The sequence below is a fragment of the Panthera onca genome, chromosome X (genome assembly GCF_046562875.1).
Source record: "Panthera onca isolate mPanOnc1 chromosome X, mPanOnc1 haplotype 2, whole genome shotgun sequence".
NCBI classification, from domain to species: Eukaryota; Metazoa; Chordata; class Mammalia; order Carnivora; family Felidae; genus Panthera; species Panthera onca.
Genome location: NC_138357.1, coordinates 74,899,560 through 74,920,273, shown reverse-complemented (window position 1 = coordinate 74,920,273; position 20,714 = coordinate 74,899,560). Strand labels below are relative to the sequence as shown.

At 41.2% G+C, this 20,714-nt stretch overlaps 1 protein-coding gene across 1 annotated transcript in view; it reads left to right on the top strand.

Moving 5' to 3' along the window:
• AR (androgen receptor) overlaps positions 1-19,254 on the top strand; it is a 187,005-nt gene extending 167,751 nt beyond the window's left edge. Inside the window, exons 4-8 of the mRNA XM_081793453.1 lie at positions 573-860; positions 6,710-6,854; positions 10,856-10,986; positions 11,767-11,924; positions 12,609-19,254. Coding sequence (XP_081649579.1) covers positions 573-860; positions 6,710-6,854; positions 10,856-10,986; positions 11,767-11,924; positions 12,609-12,764 — 878 coding nt within the window. The 3' untranslated portion in view covers positions 12,765-19,254. The remainder of the gene's footprint in view (positions 1-572; positions 861-6,709; positions 6,855-10,855; positions 10,987-11,766; positions 11,925-12,608) is intronic.
• Positions 19,255-20,714: the final 1,460 nt, after the last annotated feature.

The following is a 20,714-nucleotide window of genomic DNA, read 5'->3' as shown; positions in this document are numbered from 1 at the left end:
GGGAGGTTGGCTGTTCAGATTTGAGTTTGAGATTATTGTTGTTTTAAATAATGCTATTTCTATCATTCTTTCTGATGTCTGCCTCTTAGTATGGCTCCTATTTTACAGAGTATAGAGTCAGGGACATTCTGTTAGTTCTTTGATAATATTGGGGATTTCAGCCCTTTAGCTTCTTAATCTCCCCTTTGGTAAAGATGAAAATCAATATGTGTGTTATAGTGTATGTTCAACTATGGGTGTAAACATTTGACAATATCTGAGGCTGTTATAGTGTTCAGTAGGAAATGCTGTAACACGAAAAAATTCCCGTTTATTAAATCCAGAGTGGGCCTGAGGAGAAAGCAAAATATGAAACTTTGGGTTTAGTAGGGATTTGGAATGATGAATCATTCATTCATTCATTCATTCAACCAGTGTTTAAACTGAGCACTTGTCCTTACGGAGTTTAGATTCTGTAACCAGGGAGAATGAGCATCCTTATTTTCATAGCTTAGTCAACTTTTCTAACCGGGTAGTTGAGTTGTGTGTTTGGCCATTGATAATAAATCCAAGTTTCCTTTCCTTCCCAATAGCCCGGAAGCTGAAGAAACTTGGTAATCTGAAACTACAGGAGGAAGGGGAGGCTTCCAATGCCACCAGCCCCACTGAGGAGCCAACCCAGAAGCTGACAGTGTCACACATTGAAGGCTATGAGTGTCAGCCCATCTTTCTGAATGTCCTGGAAGCCATTGAGCCAGGCGTGGTATGTGCTGGACACGACAACAACCAGCCCGACTCCTTTGCAGCCTTGCTCTCTAGCCTTAATGAATTGGGCGAAAGACAACTTGTACATGTGGTCAAGTGGGCCAAGGCCTTGCCTGGTAAGGAAATGGAAACTAGGGGCATGGGATAAGGTAGATCATATTTAGTGAATTGTTCCTATGGGCCAGCGCCATGTCTGATCCTTCCCTGCCAATTAACTCATGCAGTCCTCACTATAACCCTGTGGAGGGAAGAGAATGGTATAATTTCCATTTTAAAAATAAGGAAAATTAATAAATCAAGAAGAGCAGCATTATGGAATATTCCATATTCCTCACATCAGCATACAGCAATCACGTTTGCATGTTCACCCCACATATACAGTCAGCGAATGACCCCATAATCACAGACCATGTGGACACCATAACCTTATATACCTTAAAATACTCTTCTACATGTGCACATACAGGCTCACCTGCAAAGATAGTTTTGAGCCTGACTGATATTCTGTCATCAATACTACTTTTAGGAACTCTTCTAATATAATATGGTAGAAAGAAGGGATTGAGAGTCAGAACACTTATGTTCTAGTTCTAGGTTCAGAACAGTTAGGTTCTTCTAACTCATTGTGTGACCCCTTCCCTTTCTGGGTCTCAATTTCTTCATCTATATTGTGAGAGGAGTAGTTTGGACTAAATTGATGGTTTTCAAATTTTGCTTCAAGGAACTCTTAGTGCTCTTTAAACTGCCTTAGGAATTATAGTGGGAGGAAATATTAGGTGATAGTGAAAGAAATACAAAATGTGTCTACCTTCTGCTTGGTTACCTCCAATGGTGGGGAACTCACTTTCTACCTAGGCCATCTGAGGTTTGAACTGGTCTGATTATTAGAATATTAGAGCTTGAAGAAACCTCAGAGTTCCTCTATCCAAGGATAAACTTTCCTTTAGCAGCCAAACTCTTTATTTCTTAAAAACCTTGTATACAGATCCAAGTAGAGCTGGTTGATTTAAAGCCAGTGCCTCTCATTCACTACCGTGAAATAAGCCTCAGGTCAATCTTACAGAATCTTAGGGCTCCAAGGAACATAGTTTGGAAACCAATGAAGAATAAATTCTTTGATGGTTGTCTTCATCCCAAAATTCTATAACTCAAAGATTCGTTTGAAACATGGACAACCTAAACTTGTTATGGAGTCAAAGATTAACATGTGTTCTAAGAATAACTGCCATTCATATGGAAATTTATGGTGAACAGAGCAGCTTCATTTGTATTACCTGATTTGATCTTCATAACAATCCTATAAAGTAGGGATTCTTTTTCCTATTTTATAGATAGAAGCATTAAAGCTCTAAGAAGTGGCATGCTTGGCCTACAGCTACATGGTCAGAAAGTAGTAGGACCAGAACTTGAGCCCAGGTCCCCTCCTAATTCCAAATCTTCTCCTCATCCCACTCTACCCATAGTCTGTGTAGTGCTCCTATAGTTCTGAAGCCCTGGGATTTATTGTGAGGGGTCAAAGCCTTATCCAAGCCCACTTGGATGCCCACTTCAAAGCTGCCTTTGAAGACCTTGCATGTTGGCTATCAAACCTCTATTTTTAACTCACAAGGCCCAGTCATATACCTTCCCTGCTTGAGAAGCTGAGGTCGACTAGCCAATACGATCACTGGGAAGAAGACCCAAGGACTCTGGTTGTGTATGCACTGTGCCAAAACAGAGAGTTCACAAAGGAAGGAAAAAATACAAAAATGAATAAAATAGAAAATTTCTTTAATTCTTATTACTTATTCAGCTGGATGTCTTAATATCCCATGTGTAACAGAGAATCAGTTTAGTCTTTCCTAGCTCTTGCCAACCACCTAAATTACCCTATTATATAGGAGAGAGAAACTTTTCATAGATGTGATTCCATTTAATCCTCAGAGCAGTCCTGTTAATCATAGAAGCTACTATTTCCATTTCAAATGACAAGGCTCAAAGAGGTTAACTAACTTATTCCATTTTGTTACTTAACAAATTAGAACCAGAATTTGGGCTCACATTCCCTGATTTCTAATTTGATGATGTTTACAATAAACTAGTGCAAATCATTATGGCAGAATTTGTATGATTCAGAGTCATTGGCTTTCCTTAGCCCAACCCCCAGAATCAGAAGCCCTCTCTTTAACATTAACAAGTCTGCAAGTCAGTATCAGTTCACCATAGCTCATCCAAGGAAATGATCTCTGACCCTGGGTTTTTTAAAATAGTAGTTCCAAAAGAAGCCAGTTACCACATTTATAAGAACTGTTATTATCTATATGATTGATAATTACCTTCTAGTTCTAGTTATTTGCTCATTCAACAGATTGCATTACTGTCCTGTGCGAGCCACCATGCTAGGCATCTACTTGAATAAATTTTCTTCTTTTAAGTTTTCTGTGATGGTGATCATATAAGTAAATTGCCTAGTATAGTACCTGGACTTTAATAAATAATAACTATCAATTGGCGGGGGGGTGAGTAGATGGTTTTCAGTACATTTGTGATCAGATACTTCTGATTTGGAATCTTCACTATATACTAGTTGTGTGACCCTGAGCTAATCACATGTCAACATGTGCTTTTGTTTTTTTTCATTTGTAGTGATAGTAGAACAATCACTAACTTGCAAATTGTTAGCAGCATTCAGATTAAGTATAAAGAGGACCTAGTACAGTAGCTGAAACCATAGTAGATGCTGTGTAAATGAGGTCATTATTATGAGGCTTGAATACTAAAGACACTGCTTTAACTAAAATCAATTTAAGCTGCCACCAGCCTCGCTTAGAAGCTCCTGCATGGGTCCCAGGGATGAATTATCTTATTTGAAGACCTTAGTTATTGAATGCATTAGCACACCAAAGATTTCCTACCTGGCTTTTTCTTTGGACATGTTCTCCAAGAGTAGATGTGGGACTATAGGTTTCCACTTCAGATTGCTAAGAAATTATAGTTGCCTAAATTTTATCAAGAAAACAGAATCTCAGTGAAACTACTTCTGCTCCCTAACCTGTTTGGTGTGTTTCAAAACTTGAGAATAACTGCTCTTCATTTATCCAGAATAGCCTAATACAATACCAAATAGGTGTTAAGTGAAGGTGTACTGAAGGAAACCTATAGGCTGGAGCTACTGTTTCCTCAAGTCACCCCTTACTTAATAATCATGCTATCTGAGCAGGCAACTTCAAAGCCTAAGCATTAGAAAACAGAGTTAGGTATTGTAATCATATTAGACCTATAGGAAAATTAGCCTGCTATGCTGCTTATGTATACACAGTAATTAGGATTGAGTTCTAAGCAGGTCTCACTAGGACCATTAGTATTATTAGTTAGTTAGTATTACAGTCAAACTAAGCTTTCCCTTTTTTCTCCTCTTTGTTAGCTCTCTGGCATTTCAAGGAGTGAAAAAAGCATCAGTATTGACAGCTTCCTTAGTACTTGTACAGTTTAATCCTCATTTTCCCTACACATCCTCTTATTCACACACTCAGCAGCCAAGTCTTTGCTTGCTTCCACTCCAGAGGCTCAGGTTTCAAGCTCCTGGGCCCTTTCCCCAAGGTATGTTCCATGCTCGATCCCTGCTTTTTGTGTCCTACTAGGAAGAGTCAGTATCAAGAGTTCTGTGCTACAGAATGACTTCTGTCAGGAAACACTCTGGGGTCTCAGACTTCAGCTAGTCTGTCAGCATATCACTACAGTGAAGATAGGATGCTAAGGCCTGGGAGCTAAGATTGCAGTCACTCAATTGAACTGCAATGGTGGTGATATGAGGACTCTAGAATCCCTGATGTCTGGTAGGGTTGGAACAGAGAAGAGAGAAGATAAGAGAAGAGAAGAGAAGAGAAGAGAAGAAGAGAAGAGAAGAGAAGAGAAGAGAAGAGAAGAAGAGAGAAGAGAGAAGAGAGAAGAGAGAAGAGAGAAGAGAAGAAGGAGAGGAGAGGAGAGGAGAGGAGAGGAGAGGAGGGGAGAGGAGAGGAGGGGAGAGGAGAGGAGAGGAGAAGGGAAATGGGGTTTTGGGGCGGACAAGGACCAACTAAGCAGAACGACATGTCTACATAGTGTGCACATCAGACCTCGGTCTATGGCTACCAAAAGCTCATGAACTTGGTAGTTCTTGAGTTGTGCCCTTCAGCAGTAGAGTGGAAAAGGCCCTGAAGAGAATTAGTTTTAGTCCCAATTCACCCACACATAGACTATATGGCCTTGGGTAAGTCCATTAACTTTTCTAGCCCTCAAATTCTTTGTTAGAAAAATGAGTGTCATATTTTCTGCTCTCTAGGGTTATTGTGAGAGTTAAATGAGGTCATCAACAGGAAACTTAGAAACTTTATCTAAATTAATGGAAGCATTCCTAATGAGGTATAGCAAAACAAAATTTCTGAAAATTCTGGATATTTGGGGGGAAAGAGAATTGAGATACTGGTAGAAGACAAGCTCTGAGGTGATTCTCTAAGCATCTAACTGTCTGGAAACCTCCAGAAGAATATAGCTACATCGGATCTATCTGTGTGGTATTGTGGAAGTAGCATCTAGGAGCTTCTGCTCTCTGAGATTAAGGTAGATAATTTGGAGATCATTGGATTCCCATTTTATAAAATGAAAAAAATTGGGAATCCTTAGTCCTCTTAATTACTATTAAATTAAATAATAAATGTTAAATGAATATTTCAAAAATGTGTACTCAACTATCTGAACTATGCTATGTACTAAGGAGAAAACATGAAATAGGGATGGTTCTTGTTTTCAGGAATCTACAAGTCTTGTGGAGGAGATAGATGTGTACATAAGTAAATTCCAATACTGTGTAATAAGTGTTGTAATTGGGTGGGGCTACACAAAGCTCAGTAAGAAGGTGAAACAAGAATCATTGTCTGCTTAGATGAGTTGGAAAAGGCTTCACAGAGGAAGTAGATTTTCAGTGAAAATTTTAAAGATGAGTAGGTATTTATCATATGGAAAGCCTAGGGAGGGAGGAATACATTCTAGACAAAGGCAACTGACTATGTAGAGATAGCAGAGATACGGAGGCATGAGAAAGTATGATGTGTTCAGCAAACTAAGTTTTTCAGAATAATTAGAAGCTAAATTATGAAAAGATAAGTGGCAAGAAATTAGTCTAAGGAGGCAGGTCATAAAGAACTTATTTGTGTATAATAATGGTAGTAGGGCAGAAATGGTAGAGTAGGGAACTAGCAAAGTCAGATTACTTGTTGAGTACAAAATAATGGACAGGAAGTGAGTCCTAAAGAGGATCAGAGAAAAGATAAAGAGCCTGAAGGTGGTATAGAGAAGGCAGTGGCTGTCAAATGCATTCCAACATATGCTGATATGTAATAATATTCATTTCCCAGGATTGTTAGAAGGGAAAAATAAGTATATATCTGGAAAAGATCTTTGTAAATTGAAAAATGCTGTTCATGTAGGAGAAATGATTATTACACTTCATCTTCAGAAAGGCATAGTAATCAAGAGCACAGGCTTTGGAGTCAGACTGCTTGGCTTTGAAATGTAGTCTGCCAGTCACTAACCTTACAATCTTGGACAAGTTTCTTAACCTTTCTGTGATTCACTTTTACTAATTCACAAGATGGGGCTACTCATAGAACCTAATTTATTGGACTGTTGTGAAGAATAAATGAGTTAATATAAGTAACATACTTATAAAAGAGTTCACTCATTGTAAACAGTGTTAGATTATTATTCTCTGCCAACTGACATATTTTGCCTCCATTATCATCTCATTTGAATAGCCTAGTGAGGTAGAGAGAGCAAGGAATATTATCCCCACCATATAGTTTATTCTCCCCCTGTTCCTCAGTATTGATGGTCCCTGGGACTCCTCAGAAGCTGCTAGAGTTTCAGCAATTCTCAGCCCAGCAGATGGCTGGGACTTCACTCAGCCCATCATTGCCCAGTCTGACCACTGCCTCTGCCCCATCTTCAGGCTTCCGCAACTTGCACGTGGACGACCAGATGGCAGTTATTCAGTACTCCTGGATGGGGCTTATGGTGTTTGCCATGGGCTGGCGGTCCTTCACCAATGTCAACTCCAGGATGCTCTACTTTGCCCCTGACCTGGTTTTCAATGAGTAAGTGCTCATGGGCCCAGAACTCACATAAATATAACATCCTGGCCAGATCTTTTGGTGGTGATGATGGTAATGGGGGTAATGGTGGGGGTGGCCCATTTGTCCTATAGGTGAGGCAGTAGAGGCTCCAGCCAACCTGCCCAATCTGAGGTGGCTTTGCCTTGCTGAAAAGCCACCTAGTAGGAAGCAATGGGGGGGGGGGGGGCTGGTGCTGAGCCATTCCTTTCCTATCCAAAACCAAGTATCTTGGCCATGGTTATGACCTGCTTTGTAGATTATCTCAACCTCATGTCAAGGCCCCTCTCCTTCACTGTAAAACAACTAGGGAATGGACAAAGGACTCTAGCTGTGAAAGCTGAAGTTCCTGTGGTCCCTTTCCTACCACTGAGGGCTACTGCCAGTCACCATTTGTTGAGCAACTCCTCTGTGCCAGAACTATACTACGCACTTTCAAAATCCTTCCCCATTAAGTCCTCGTGATAACCTGATTTCCCCTTTTTACAGATAGTATTTTTTTAATGGATGGGGAAAATTAGGCTTAACAAAATAAAGCGACTCACCGAAGGCATGTTGGTGGCAGAATTCAAAGTATGTCTGTATAACTCACAGCTCCTATACTGCCTCATGGTGGTAGATGACAAGGAGGAACAGCTCCACCATTCTCTAGATATGCAACATTGGCTTAGCTACTTCCCTTCTCTTTAAAACAGGTTTAATTAATGCTTGCCCTGCCACTAGCTCTATTTATCTTTCATGAATTAGGCCAAGGGCTCAAATTTTGGAATTATACTTTTCTCAGCTAAAATCTCTGCTCTATAACATCCTGCATCACAGTCTTTGGGTAAGACGTAACTTCTCTGATCTTCAGTTTCCTTGTCTGTTAACAAAATATAACTTTCTTAAGTGGCTTGTTATGATGACTAAAATTGGATGTAAAATGCCTGGCCAATAATAGGCAAGAAATAAGAGAAATACCTTGCGAATACTCTTTCCCTAATTGTGATAATCTTCTCTATGTCTGCTGTTTGAGGTCCCTTGATAGCATTGTGCATGGAGCTGACAAAAAAAAAAAAAAAAAAAAAAAAAAAAAAAAAAAAAAAAGCAAGCCTTCCCAAGTACCTTGAGCTAGTTTCACCACAGAGAATCCTTTTGGTCAGGGTAGGAGTTGACCTTCCTTCCTCTCCAGCCCTCTAACCCAGAAGAGCCTTAAAATAAAATGTACAGACTACTGGTTCCTTCCAGTACAGCAGGGCCTTATGGGGCAAAATGAGTATCCCCAGCTGCCCTCTTCCAACCCAGCCAAGCCTGGTAGCCAGAAGCTAAGAATAACCATTGGGCTTTTGGCACAACCTGTTTAGAGGTTTCCAGATCTCGAAAGAGTTACCTATGATGCCATCTTCAGGGGCAGGCCTTTAAAAGCTCTCTTCCTGTTTAACTCTAACCCCTACCCTCCTGCTGCCCTCTAGTGATTGAATTAATACCCTGGGCTCCTGCACCACCCACCTCATCTAGAGCCCTTAAACCTTTGCGAAGTGATAATTGTTGTTTTCTAAATCTTCACTTCCTTTTCTGCCTCTGTGTAAGTAATGTGGCACCCCTTCTCAGCTCTCTGGCCCACTCCCATGTATTTCTTCAGAAGGCACCACAGGGGCAGAGTCCTAGGCCCATCAAGCCCCAGGGGTCCTGAAACAACAGAGCCCCCATTCCTCATGTGGGAAGCGCTATGTTAGAGCTCTTAGAGTCTCTTTAAACATCTAAACCAATGTTTCTCAACAGGGATACTGTTGACATTTTCAGAGGAATAATTTTTCGTTGTGTAGGATGTTCTTGCATGTTTGAACATGTTTATGTTTAACATCCCTCATACCTGCCTACCAAATACCAAAGAAGATGTCAATAACAACCCAAATTTACCACATATACATCTAGCACCCAGTAGGGAGGCAGCACCCTCCAGTTTAAAGCCACTAATTATTGCTAGCCTCTTCAAGATACTAATATGGAGAATGAAGCCCATAAAGAAAGACAGGAACTCTGAGCCAACCCATTTCTGATCTCTCTGACACCAAAACCTGTCATAAGCCCTGCTTTCTTCTTTCTTCCTCTCCTATTTGTGGAGAACACATGTTGTGAGGGTGATGGGCTTGAACCCTAGCTGTGTGATCTTGAATAAATTACTTAACTTCTCTAAACCTTAGTCTTCTCATCTGTAGAATGGTGAATACTATGATAATGGCACCTTCTTACATGTCATTTATTGAACACTGACTATTTGCCAAGCACTGTGCTCAGTGTTTTCCAATTTTCATCTCTTCTTTTCTTCACTGTTGTTTATTCTCCTCTACCTCTGCCCTCTTCCTGAATATTCCATTCCTGCCCCTTTTGTGCCTTCCACACTCTTCTCCCTTTCTTCCCATTAACTCTTTCCCTACTCATTTTGTCCTTTATCCTTCTTGCTACCTTCCCCTCTGAATTCCTTCCCTTGCCTTTCCCCTTTTCTTCTCTATTTTCCCCACATTTCTCTGTCCTTGGGGTTTGCAGCAGTGTTGCATCAATCCTCCACATTAGGACCATAATTTTAGTGGTAAAAAGACTGTAGTGTTATCGTCAACAGAGGCTTGGAAGTACAGTAAAGACTGGAGCAAGGTTAGGTCCCAGTGTCAACAGATCTCCTTAAAAAATTCTCTATGGTGTGAAAGGCCTTGGAGCAACACTGCTTTGGTCAGTTTACTTGAAATACTATCTAAACATTTCCTCTTTGTAGCTGGTATCCATCCTGAATTGAATACACCATCTGCCCCCTTCCCTTTTTCTCTAGGCCAGCCCAGATCTCTCTGAGATAGAGTGTTGGGCTTTTACCTAAACAGTTCTAGGGCTGTTTATCCTGTGGACAAGGCTAGTGTTTTGGGGACCAAAATGTCAAACCACAGCCTTCAAGCCCAATCCAGGGTCTTTTTCCTCACTACTTAAGTGGGTGTTGGACTTCCATTTCCTTTCTTTACAAGATACAAAATCAGTTTCTCTCTCTCTCTCTCTCTCTCTCTCTCTCTCTCTCTCTCTCTCTCTTTCACACACACACACACACACACACACACACACACACACACATGATTTCTGATATGTTGAAAATCAGGAAGACCAACTAGCAGAAAGATGCTGTATCTTCTTAGAGGCTTGCCATGGCCAGTCATAAAACAGAGAGGTTGCCTGCCCCCCTGCCCTGAGAAACTGTTCAAGCCTTGGCCACTTCCCTATATAATTTATAAGTGATAATGTGATGATCTGTTGACAAGCCACTATAATAAAGGCAGCTCACATGTGTTTATAACTCCCAAACTGTGATAAGGAATAACCATTATATGAGGGAATAGGCTCCCCTTCAGGGGACATTTAGATTGGACATTCAGAAGCACTTCATTGCTGATTTGATAAGCATTGGAACTCATTGTGAAGGGATATGGGGAATCTTTTCTGTTTTATTTTAAGTGATAAAATTTCTATAAAGGGAAATGTCATTTACACCAAGAGACAGGGAAATTGACAGGATAAACTACTATGGTCACTTGGGAATCCTGGTGTCCTCACGTTAGGAGTTGATTCCTAAAGCTTATCTCCTAGAAATTCTCCAAGTTGGGATGCCTGGGAGGCAAGTTCTGGCTCTGGCTGTAGCTGGAATATTAGAACTGTAGTCAGGGAGACCATGTGCTTGGCCCATTGTGTTCATTTGGTTAGGCTTTCCTGTCTCTGTCTCAGGAAACAGGAGGGGCACAGGGACCTGGAAATTCCATGTGCTAACCCATATCCTGGGCAGGGAAGATGAGTAGTTATCAGGATGTCAGGATTTTGGAAGAAAAAAAAGAACAAGCTTGTTCCTTATCAATAAAGCACCAGGAAGAGAAACAGTGAGCTCTTTTTAGAGAACCTGGGTTGGGGAGGGCAACCAAAGCTTATTGTTAAGCCCTCCCTTAGTCCCTTCCTTTCTCTGTATGTCTTCTCCCCAGGTACCGCATGCACAAGTCCCGGATGTACAGCCAGTGTGTACGAATGAGGCACCTCTCTCAAGAATTTGGATGGCTCCAAATCACCCCCCAGGAATTTTTGTGCATGAAGGCACTGCTGCTATTCAGCATTAGTAAGTGCCCGGAGAGACAAAAAATGCTCCTGGTGCCATAGGGACTAAAAAGGGAGCTACTTTTCCCACTAAAGATTTATCAGAGAGAAGCCAGCTCCTAGGCATTTTCCTTCTTTATTCACCCTCCCTCTTCCACTCTCCCTTAGCAAAGAAAGTCATCTTTGCTAGAACTCAACCTCTATTAGATCCCCACCTATCTCCAGTCTTTCTCTGGAACAAGGCTTTTGGAGCTGGCTGTAGCAGGTCTCTGAACTTTGCCATAGCTTCTACCATAGAAACAGGCAAGAACCACCTAATATTTATTGCAGAGCAATAGTAGGAGATCTATGTAAGCAACTAAGATAGGATTTATTAGGCAGCCAATAATCTTTCTTTAATGTCTCTTCAGAATGCTGTCTTGGCACCTGTGAGAGGAAAAGGAGGCAAATTTTGATATTAAAAGCTATATATTTTAATTGTCTAAGTCAGGGCTGGACTTTGACAACATAAAAACCACAGGTCATAAGAAGTGTGTAGATGAGAAGACCAGAAAAATGAAAGGCTTAGTAAATTGTATTTACTTGATGCCTTTCAGATTGGGTCCAGCTAGGTTTTTCTCTGTGAACTTGCTGGCAGCCTGAAGGGCCCAGGCATACAGACTTCAACTGACAGGAAACCAAGTAGATGGTTCCCTCCCTGTGCCGGTGGGGGTCAAGTTTGTTGTCAGAAAACTTGGTGCTTTGTCTAATGCTCCTTTGTGGGCATGCCTTCCCTCCCCATTCTGTTTTCATCCCACATCAGTTCCAGTGGATGGGCTGAAAAATCAAAAATTCTTTGATGAACTTCGAATGAATTACATCAAGGAACTTGATCGTATCATTGCTTGCAAGAGAAAAAATCCCACATCCTGCTCAAGGCGCTTCTACCAACTCACCAAGCTCCTGGACTCTGTGCAACCTGTAAGCAAACAATAGAGGGTGCTTTGTCAGGGAGAAATAACTTGATAGAGCCAAGTGATAATATGCTCTTTTAGGATCTGGCACCACCTGTTAGGAGGTGCTTCCATTCTCCTCTGGCTTTGAGTTTAGTCCAGGAAGAAAATGCAATGGAGAGGAAAGGAACACAGGTCACAGTGCCCCTGGAAATTGTTAAAGAGGTGGAGGAGTTGAGAACAGAGCAGTTGGGACTCAGGGAAAGGGCTTAGAGAAGATAAGTTCTCTAGGCAGACAAAACAGGCCTGAATGTTTTTCCCCTCTTCCTTGAATCATGTTTGTGTGTTTGTGCATGTGTGTGTGTTTGTGTGTGTGTGTGTGTGTGTGTGTGTGTGTGTGTGTGTGAGAGAGAGAGAGAGAGAGAGAGAGAGAGAGATTGTGTATGTGCATTCGAGTGCATGTGCTGAGGAAAAGGAACATGCAGTCCTGAGTTGGAGAGCTTGCAATGGTGTAGGAGATCTCTTGCAAGCCCTCAGTAACTCCATGGAGACCATTTAGTGTACATGTGTGTGAACACACACACACACACACACACACACACACACACACACACGGAGGGCCAAGGACAGTGAAGGAGGATGGGGTGAAGAGCCTGATACAAACCAACTCCTTGTCAAGCCTGTTTTCTCCCTCTTATTGTTCCCCCTACAGATTGCACGAGAGCTGCATCAGTTCACTTTTGACCTGCTAATCAAGTCCCACATGGTAAGCGTGGACTTTCCAGAAATGATGGCAGAAATCATCTCTGTGCAAGTGCCCAAGATTCTTTCTGGGAAAGTCAAGCCCATCTATTTCCACACACAGTGAAGCTTTGGAGGCCCCCATTTTCTCACCCTACCCCACTCCCCTTTTCACATATCTTTTGCCTGTTACAACTCTGCACTACTTCTTTGCAGTGCCTTGGGGAATTTCCTCTTTTGATGTACAATCTGTCATGAAAATGTTCCTGAGTTCTATTTGCTAAACTTTTTTTTCCTCTTTTCCTCCTTTCTTTTTTTCCCTTCCTATCTGACCCTCCCATGGCTCTTTCAGACTCTGCTCCCTGCCATGGCTCTTATCTGTGTTTTGAATGGTGTTGTATTTCTTTAAATCTGTGATGATCCTCCTGTGGCCCAGTTTATAGCACTGCACTGTGTGCCAGCCATGCAAACGTTTACTCACTTAATGCCACGGGAAGTTTAGAGAGCTAAGAGTATCTGGGAAAACAAAAACAAAAACATACAATGCCCCTAAAACCAAAAATCCTTGTAGGGTTTTTTTCCCCTCTTAAAAAATATAAAAACAAGCACAATTCCTCAAAGAGACCAACAGTGACTACAGTAAGGTGAAAATTGCAAGCGCATGGGGAGTCACTGATTTTTTTTTTTTTTCCCAAACTCAGCCTCCCTGGGAAACTTTCTTTTCTGACAATGGCTATTGCCATTAGAGGGCAGAATGACCACAAAGATTAGTTAGAAGTGGGGCGAGGGGAGGAGACAGATTTAAGAGATGATGGGAGGAAGAAGACAGATGGATCACCAGTACCTGCCCACAACCTTGGCCCCTGATGGCTAGACTGCATTAACTGCAGTGCAATTCATGGTACTGAAAATGTGCTTCTTGTTTGAAAACGTGTCTGCATGTGAATACCTCCTTTACAACCAATACTTTTTCTCTCTCACTGTCTGCCTCCACCCTCGAATTGACTTTCAGTAAGCCTAAGAGCTTTAAACTGAATGTTCTCTTTAGCCAAAACTTTGTCACTTCCACTAAAGACTCAAACCAGTAAAAAAGAAGGGAGAGATCTGACCCTTTGGAAGACCCTATCCAGATTGAGGCCTGCTTTCCCATTTATGCATCAGGGAAGAGGTTGGGGCTGGAGTCAGAGGAAAAGGAATTGATGGCTTGGTGGTTTTCCTGCTTAGGGCACTGAAGTTTTGATCACTCTTTGCCCTTACCTTTAAAAGATCTGAATGTTTTCTGCCTGATGCCATGCAGCTGAAAGCTCCCTCTTACCCTCCCTTCAGTGTTTTGTGGGCCTGGACTTCACTAGACTGTGTTACAGCCATGGTGGTGATGTTTGTCCATTATTTGGGCATGTTCACAGACTCTTTGCTAAGAGCTCCTACCACCAAGAAGACTAGCAAGCCAAGAGTCTTGACATCTGTCTCTAGACACCTGTAGACTCAAAGACTTCTTACCAAATGTCTTTCATCAACTATCTGATCTCTGGAGCCCTTAGACAAACTGAAAAGAAGGCATCAATGGGATTGGACAAGCTGGGCATCTTGCCCTTGTCCCTTAGAGATGATACCTTCCCACCAAGTGGAAAAATACCTACTTCTTCCTCCAGAGCAGCCAAAGGGGCTATGAAGGTCAGGGTTAAAGAGAAAACTCAATTACCAGAATGAGAAGAATGAAGGCACTAGAACCACAAACCCTGTAAATGTTCTCCTTGCCACCCAGCATATCCACCTACAGAAGTCATGGGAAGAAGAGAGAAGAAACTAAGAGGAGACTGACTACTAAATTAAAGTCTTCAGAGGCAAAATCTAAAGCCAGATGAGCACCATCTGGTCAGTTTACTCATCATCATCCTCTGCTGCTGATTCTGGGTTCTGATATCGGCCCTACTCACTCAGACTCCCCACCTTTGTTGCTGCCTCTCAGTCAGAGGAAGACTGAAACATTTATACTATAGAACCATCACCTCTTTTGGAAAGTTCTGGTTGGTGTGGCTCCAATGGGCTAACATCCATGAACTCAGGGTGTGCTCCTGGGAAACTGGTTTCATATAGTCCTTTGGCACACCTCTATTTTGTTGACTTTGTTCCCCAATCCTGAGTTCAGGAGGAATGTCCACCTACTTTCTCATCTTGGCAACTGCCTCCTCGCTTAGCTCTTAAAGTCATCTGTTAAACTCAAGAAATGAGGGGCGTGTTACCAAACTACCCATTTCAGTTGGTTCACTCTACTTATTGAGAAGATAGTGTCTGAGTGACATGTTATTATCTACATGGGTTTCCTCCTCTGATTTCTGTGTTGATATTAATAGCCAAATGAACTTGCAAAACAGCTTCTTTAAATAACAAGGGAAAGGGGAACCTAAGATGGGTGATATACCAGTCCAAGACTGCTGACAAAATTAAAGCTGACAGGTTCTCTTTCTGAGGTAGGATAGACAAATTATGTTTTTCTTTGTTATGACATCATTTGGCTTGTATAGGCTCACAAGATTACTTCTAGCTGTTTTAAAGAAAAAAAAAATCCACTCTTGTCAGTTAAACTAGGTTATAGATTAATAGTTCCTTTACATCTGTTTTGAAATGATTTTCACCTTTTGTGGTACATGGATTTGATTATATCATTATAATACCTTTACTTGTAAATACTAGATGCTCTCCTTTTTATTTCTCTGACTACAAAATTTTTCATCTTTATGGATTTCCCAATTGTGACTCTTGTCTTTATGAATATATATGTTTTGCATTTGTGAAAGCCAAAAATCAGTGAAACAGCAGTGTAATTAAAAGCAGCAACAACTGAATTACTCTGAATTTCTGAATGGCAAGACTAGGGAAAATGACCTAAACAAGGCCTTAGGCCTAGTGTTTTTGCACTGAGGTTTCAGTGAGTGAAGGAGATTTTAGCTTAGCTTTGTTCTCCCACAGATAAAAGGGGGATTTTTTTTTCTTTTGGCCATTGATGTTCCAGCCAGTGTAATTGACAAAAGTCTCATTTTGCATGTAATCTGCTGTACAGACTTGATGTGGTTGGCACACTCTGCTCACCCATGAAGGATGGGCCATCCAGATCCACTCACCTGGTAAGCTGAAAGATGAGAATAACTCACCAGACAAGTAATGGTAGCTGTCTCCAAAGAGGTTTGCAGTGCACAATGAGGATGGAGTGAGGAAGAGAAAAAGAACATCAGAGAGAAGGCCCCATCTGTGCTAGGCAGCAGACAGCTGCCAGAGTCACAAACTCTGTGGTCAAAGAGTCATGTGGCAGTTTCAGCTTTTGTTCATTGTGTAGTGATCCCAAGCCTGGCCTCTGAGTTGAAATGTGGGTTGAGTTCTTTGTTTCACAACTTTTCTGTTCCACAGACAGTATCATTGTTCTTGGAGAGTTCATTATTTTTTTAATGAGAATGGAAGTTTTTGAAGGATTCTGTAACATATCTTTGAAAAAGAAATTCCATAACACATATATTTTTATATATGTTCACTGGAACTAAAAAAGAAGAAAAAAAGCTTCACTCTGTCCTTTGGGTAGTTGCTGAGGTGATTCCAGGTTAAGAAATAACGTGCTGATGCTAGAGTTCCTCTCTGTCCATACTATACTTCTAAATACATATATTCATATATATCAAGAAGTATTCTATTTGCACTTTAAGAGAAATAGTTTCATCATCCACATGATACACTACACAAATGACCTAACTTTGAGCTTCAAGTGCTTTCTGTTTGTTTCATTAGCCACAGCACAGATATGGCCTTGCCCTCTTTTCTCCCTTGATATTTGGCAGGGTTCAAAAGCCCAAGCCACTCCCTTTTACCCCTTTCCAGCCCTGTGCCAGGGTTGTACTTCATGAGACTCTCTCAAGACATCCCTGTAACTATCCCTGCATGGCCCTGGGAAAACAAGAAACTGACTACTAATCATCTTGTGCCATTTGCCCAGGTGAGTGGGCACTGGGCCAAAGGAGTGACCTTTGTGCTCAACCCCTGTAAAGGGTCATGGGAACCAGGAATGCTAAAGCACAGGCTCAAATCCCAAACTTAAAGTCAATAAGCCATTTAGCATGCGCATTTTCTTATAAAAGGAAGTTTCTACCCCTGCTGCCTTTTATAGGCAGGTCTGTTTCTTACCAATAATCTCTTTGAAAATCTTTGAAAGTAGTTTTTTTAAAAAATACAAAGAAATGAAAGCATCACATTATGTAACCAAAGATTACACTGTATCTGCTAAGAGACCAAAATTTTAAGAGCAGGGAGGGAGCAAGCATTAGTGCCTCTTTGGAAAACTATCCAAAGACAGACTAAAGGACTTTTGTTGTTGACTGACCTATATAAGAGTTTTGTGGGTTTCCCCCAACAATATACATGTTTATAAAAGTGAAAATAATTTCAAAAAATAAAAAGGATTATAAGTCCTTCACTAAGTGATTTTATAAGCAAAACTAGCTTTCTTTTTCTCTAGTAGTTGTTGAGCAAGTTCTTAAAGCTCCGTTATTGCATGGATGGAAATGGAGCTGTCTTGGCCACTGTGTTTGCTAGTGCCCATGTTATCTGAAGATGTGAAGCCCTTGCCGAGAAGGGGAGCATTTAAAGGACTAGATTTTGCACTAAAGGGACAGCAGGCAGAATTCCTCATTTCTGCCCACTTTGGACAGCACAAAAAGTTCTCCTGGGTTTATGGCAGAAGGTTGAAATATATTGTAAATGAGTATTTGTATCCATGTTTCAGATTGAATTGTATATGTATAGATATAATGTGTTCTGATAGCTTTATCTTTCTCTGCACCTTTATATTTGGTTCCAGGTCATAATTGATACCATGTACTTATGAGAGAGGCCACAGTTACATTTTGGAAGCTCTCCTCAGAATGGAAAAGATACCTGGGTTAATCACATAACTAAGAGATCTCTGCCTCTACTGGGGCCTTACCTATAGGCCTAACAAAGGAGCAGAGGGGAAAAAGGATAGGGTACATGATGTATTGCACTTTACTAGCCCAAGACAGATGAATGTGTAAAGGGTGGTGAAGACTCATTGGAATCAACTGGGATTTACCACAAGGGAGGCCCAGACTTGGGGCCAAAGGCCCACCCAAATGATTAAACAGTGGCCTCCTAATAGGACTTGAGCTTTGGAAGGAGGGGCATTCTTTGTTCTTCACCATCCTTGAGAGAAAAGGGCAGTTTCCTGCACTTGGGAACCTGGAGCAAGCGCTCCATATTTCACACAATTCACTCACCTATGATTGAGGTGCTCTTGCTACTGGGTGTCTGTGTGCTCTAATTTTGGTTTTGGGTGTGTTCTGTAAAGATTTTGACAATGAAAATGTGTTTTTATCTGTTAAAAAATTGTCAGTGTACTAGAAGTTGTACCTCTGTAAATGCAGGTTCATCTCTGCCCATGGGTAGGGATGTTTTTCTTCAGTTAAGAAATTGACACTGGGGTCTGCTGTCCAGAGCCTCCCAACCTTCAACCATTTCTAGGAGAAGGCAGAAAAATCCACTTTAGTCACTCTTTCTCTTCAGATTATTAGGCTGAGGTAACAAACCATTTTGACTGTTTCTTCCCCAAGAAATGAGTGTTGAGTATTTAGATTTAGCATGTAGACTTTTAAAGGGAAAAACAGCCTTTGATGCATTTTTGATTCATCCCCATTTGATTTGACCAGAAAGTAGGTAATGTGCATTGATTGCTCAGCAACCCCAATTCAATATAGCAGGGGTGCTGATTCTGTTCCTTATCTCACTTGTCTCTTAGCCTTTTATAGAATTAAATGAGATGCTATGGATTGAGTAGCCCTTGTAGCCCAAAACAGTCCCCATATCCCCATTAACAGCCACACTAATTAATGAGGCTGTCTATCATATGGCTGCAGATTCCACTGGCCACTGAAAATTGAAACATACACATACCCCAAAGGAAAGAAAATCCTAAAATGTTGCTGCTTCTCTGGTGGTGCCCTCCCTGGCTGATGCTTTACATTTTGGGACTCTGTTCCCTGCACCACAGTCAGGCTAGGCCTGCAGTCTTTCCCAACCTTAGCCCTTGGTGCTAACTGTCCTGCAGTGAAGTGCCTGTGGGATTGTCCTATCCCATAAGCTATTCAGGTGCTGAGAGTAGCCACCACTGGGATAACCCAAGCTAAAAAAAAAGAGTCCCCTAACCACTCAGTGACATCTTTCTGCTTTTCCCTAGACTGGAACATTGATTAGGGAGTGCCTCAGACATGACATTCTTGTGCTGTCCTTGAGATTAATTTGGCAGCAGGAGGGAGCACACAATGTAACCAAATGTAAGAATTAATTTTCAACGTTGAGGGGAAAAGTAAAGAAAAGAAGAAAGAACACATCATATAAAGATTTTTTTAAAAAAAGAAACATTAATTTTGCTTGAAAGTTCTTTTGATGGGGCTTCATTACTTAAAACGACACTTGGCCTCCACTGGGCAGCAGGACCAGCCCCAAGCGCTAGTGCTCTGTTCTTTTTTTTTTTTTTTTTTTTTTTTTTTTTTTTGTAATCTTGGAATCTTTTGTTGCTCTAAATATAATTAAAAATGGCAGAAACTTGTTTGTTGGAATCCATGTGTGACTCTGAGTTTGTCTCTGTCTCTGCTTTCAGAAATGTCATCCATTGTGTAAAGTACTGGCTTGCTGGTCTTCCAGCTAAAACTTGGCTACAGCCCCTGTTGTGGTTGCAGGCTCAAGTTATTGTTAACAAAAAGACTCAAGAAAAGTTGCTAATGTTCTCTTATCACCATTGTTAATTTGTTAAAACATAAAACCATCTAAAATTTTAGGAGAATGTCATTAGAGTTTTTTAATTAGCTCTTTTTTATTGGCTTTCTTTATTGAAGTCAAGAGTTGGTATCATGCCCAGTGACCTTTTATGCTATGTTGATTTTCACATATTTAAAAAAAAATCTTTGCACAGGGGCTATAAATTTGCCTTGTGTTGGCCCTAGCATAGGTTGAGCTGGGACCACCAAAATATCAAAGAGCCTGGGCTAGAAAATACAGATGGACTTTGATAACCCATTACAACCTCCCATCAAAAACTCTCAGCTTGTCAACCAGGAGAAAGTCACACAAAACCCAGCTGTTCACCCTCATCCTCATCCTTATGGGAGCATAAAATTATTAGGAGCTTCACTGCCCAGTTCTTGCCAAGCTTCACATAAGGAATGGGCATGTTCACATTCTCACTGTTTTTCAAAAGCCTTATCACCCTTGACCACCCAGGTAAAATCTGAACCCACCTTCTTTGGGATTTTTAAAGGTTTAGACAAGGTAGCCTCCTGTCTCCTCCTAGTTTGGATATTTAAATGAGATCCAAATTTGAATATATAAGCCTAAGATACAGACCATCAATGAGGTGTGACAAATGCAGGTGAGGTGACAGATGAAGTATGCAGAAGCTTTCTTTGCCTCAGTGTCCTCACCTGTAATAGAGGTTGCACAATGTCTCTCTACTGGGCCAGGCTGAGGACTCAATAACAATGTATGTTACCCAGCCAGTGAGGCTATTGCTCTTGCTTTGTTCCCTGTTAAAATGCAAGAAACCCTGAGAAGGATCCCACATTGAGCTGTATTTGTCATTGACCGCCTCAGGAGTCATTGACCTTCCAAGGAGTAGCAAAACACAGAGGTCAGAGGGACAAGGGCATCTAGTGGGTTAAAAGGAACCTGGAGGCCAGATCCCAATATGTGAGTTGCTCATAGTCATATAGCTACGGTATAGCTAGAATTCTGACCTGCTGATTCACTATATGGTACTGGGTAATGCTCTTCCCTTTTCTGGATCTAGTTTTCTCATCTAAGACATGATTATATGTGAAGATGTGCAGTAAGCCTAGATGAAATGGGAAGCACCTTCCAATATGGAAACCATGGTTATTGCAAATTACTGTTACACCTTTCTTAATCATGACATAAAGGGGAAAGGAATGGGCTTTTTATTATCCCTAGAACACAGTTTTGGAACTAAAATCTTATTTGTACTCAACAAAAATTTACTGAACACTTGGGAGAGCAGGGGATC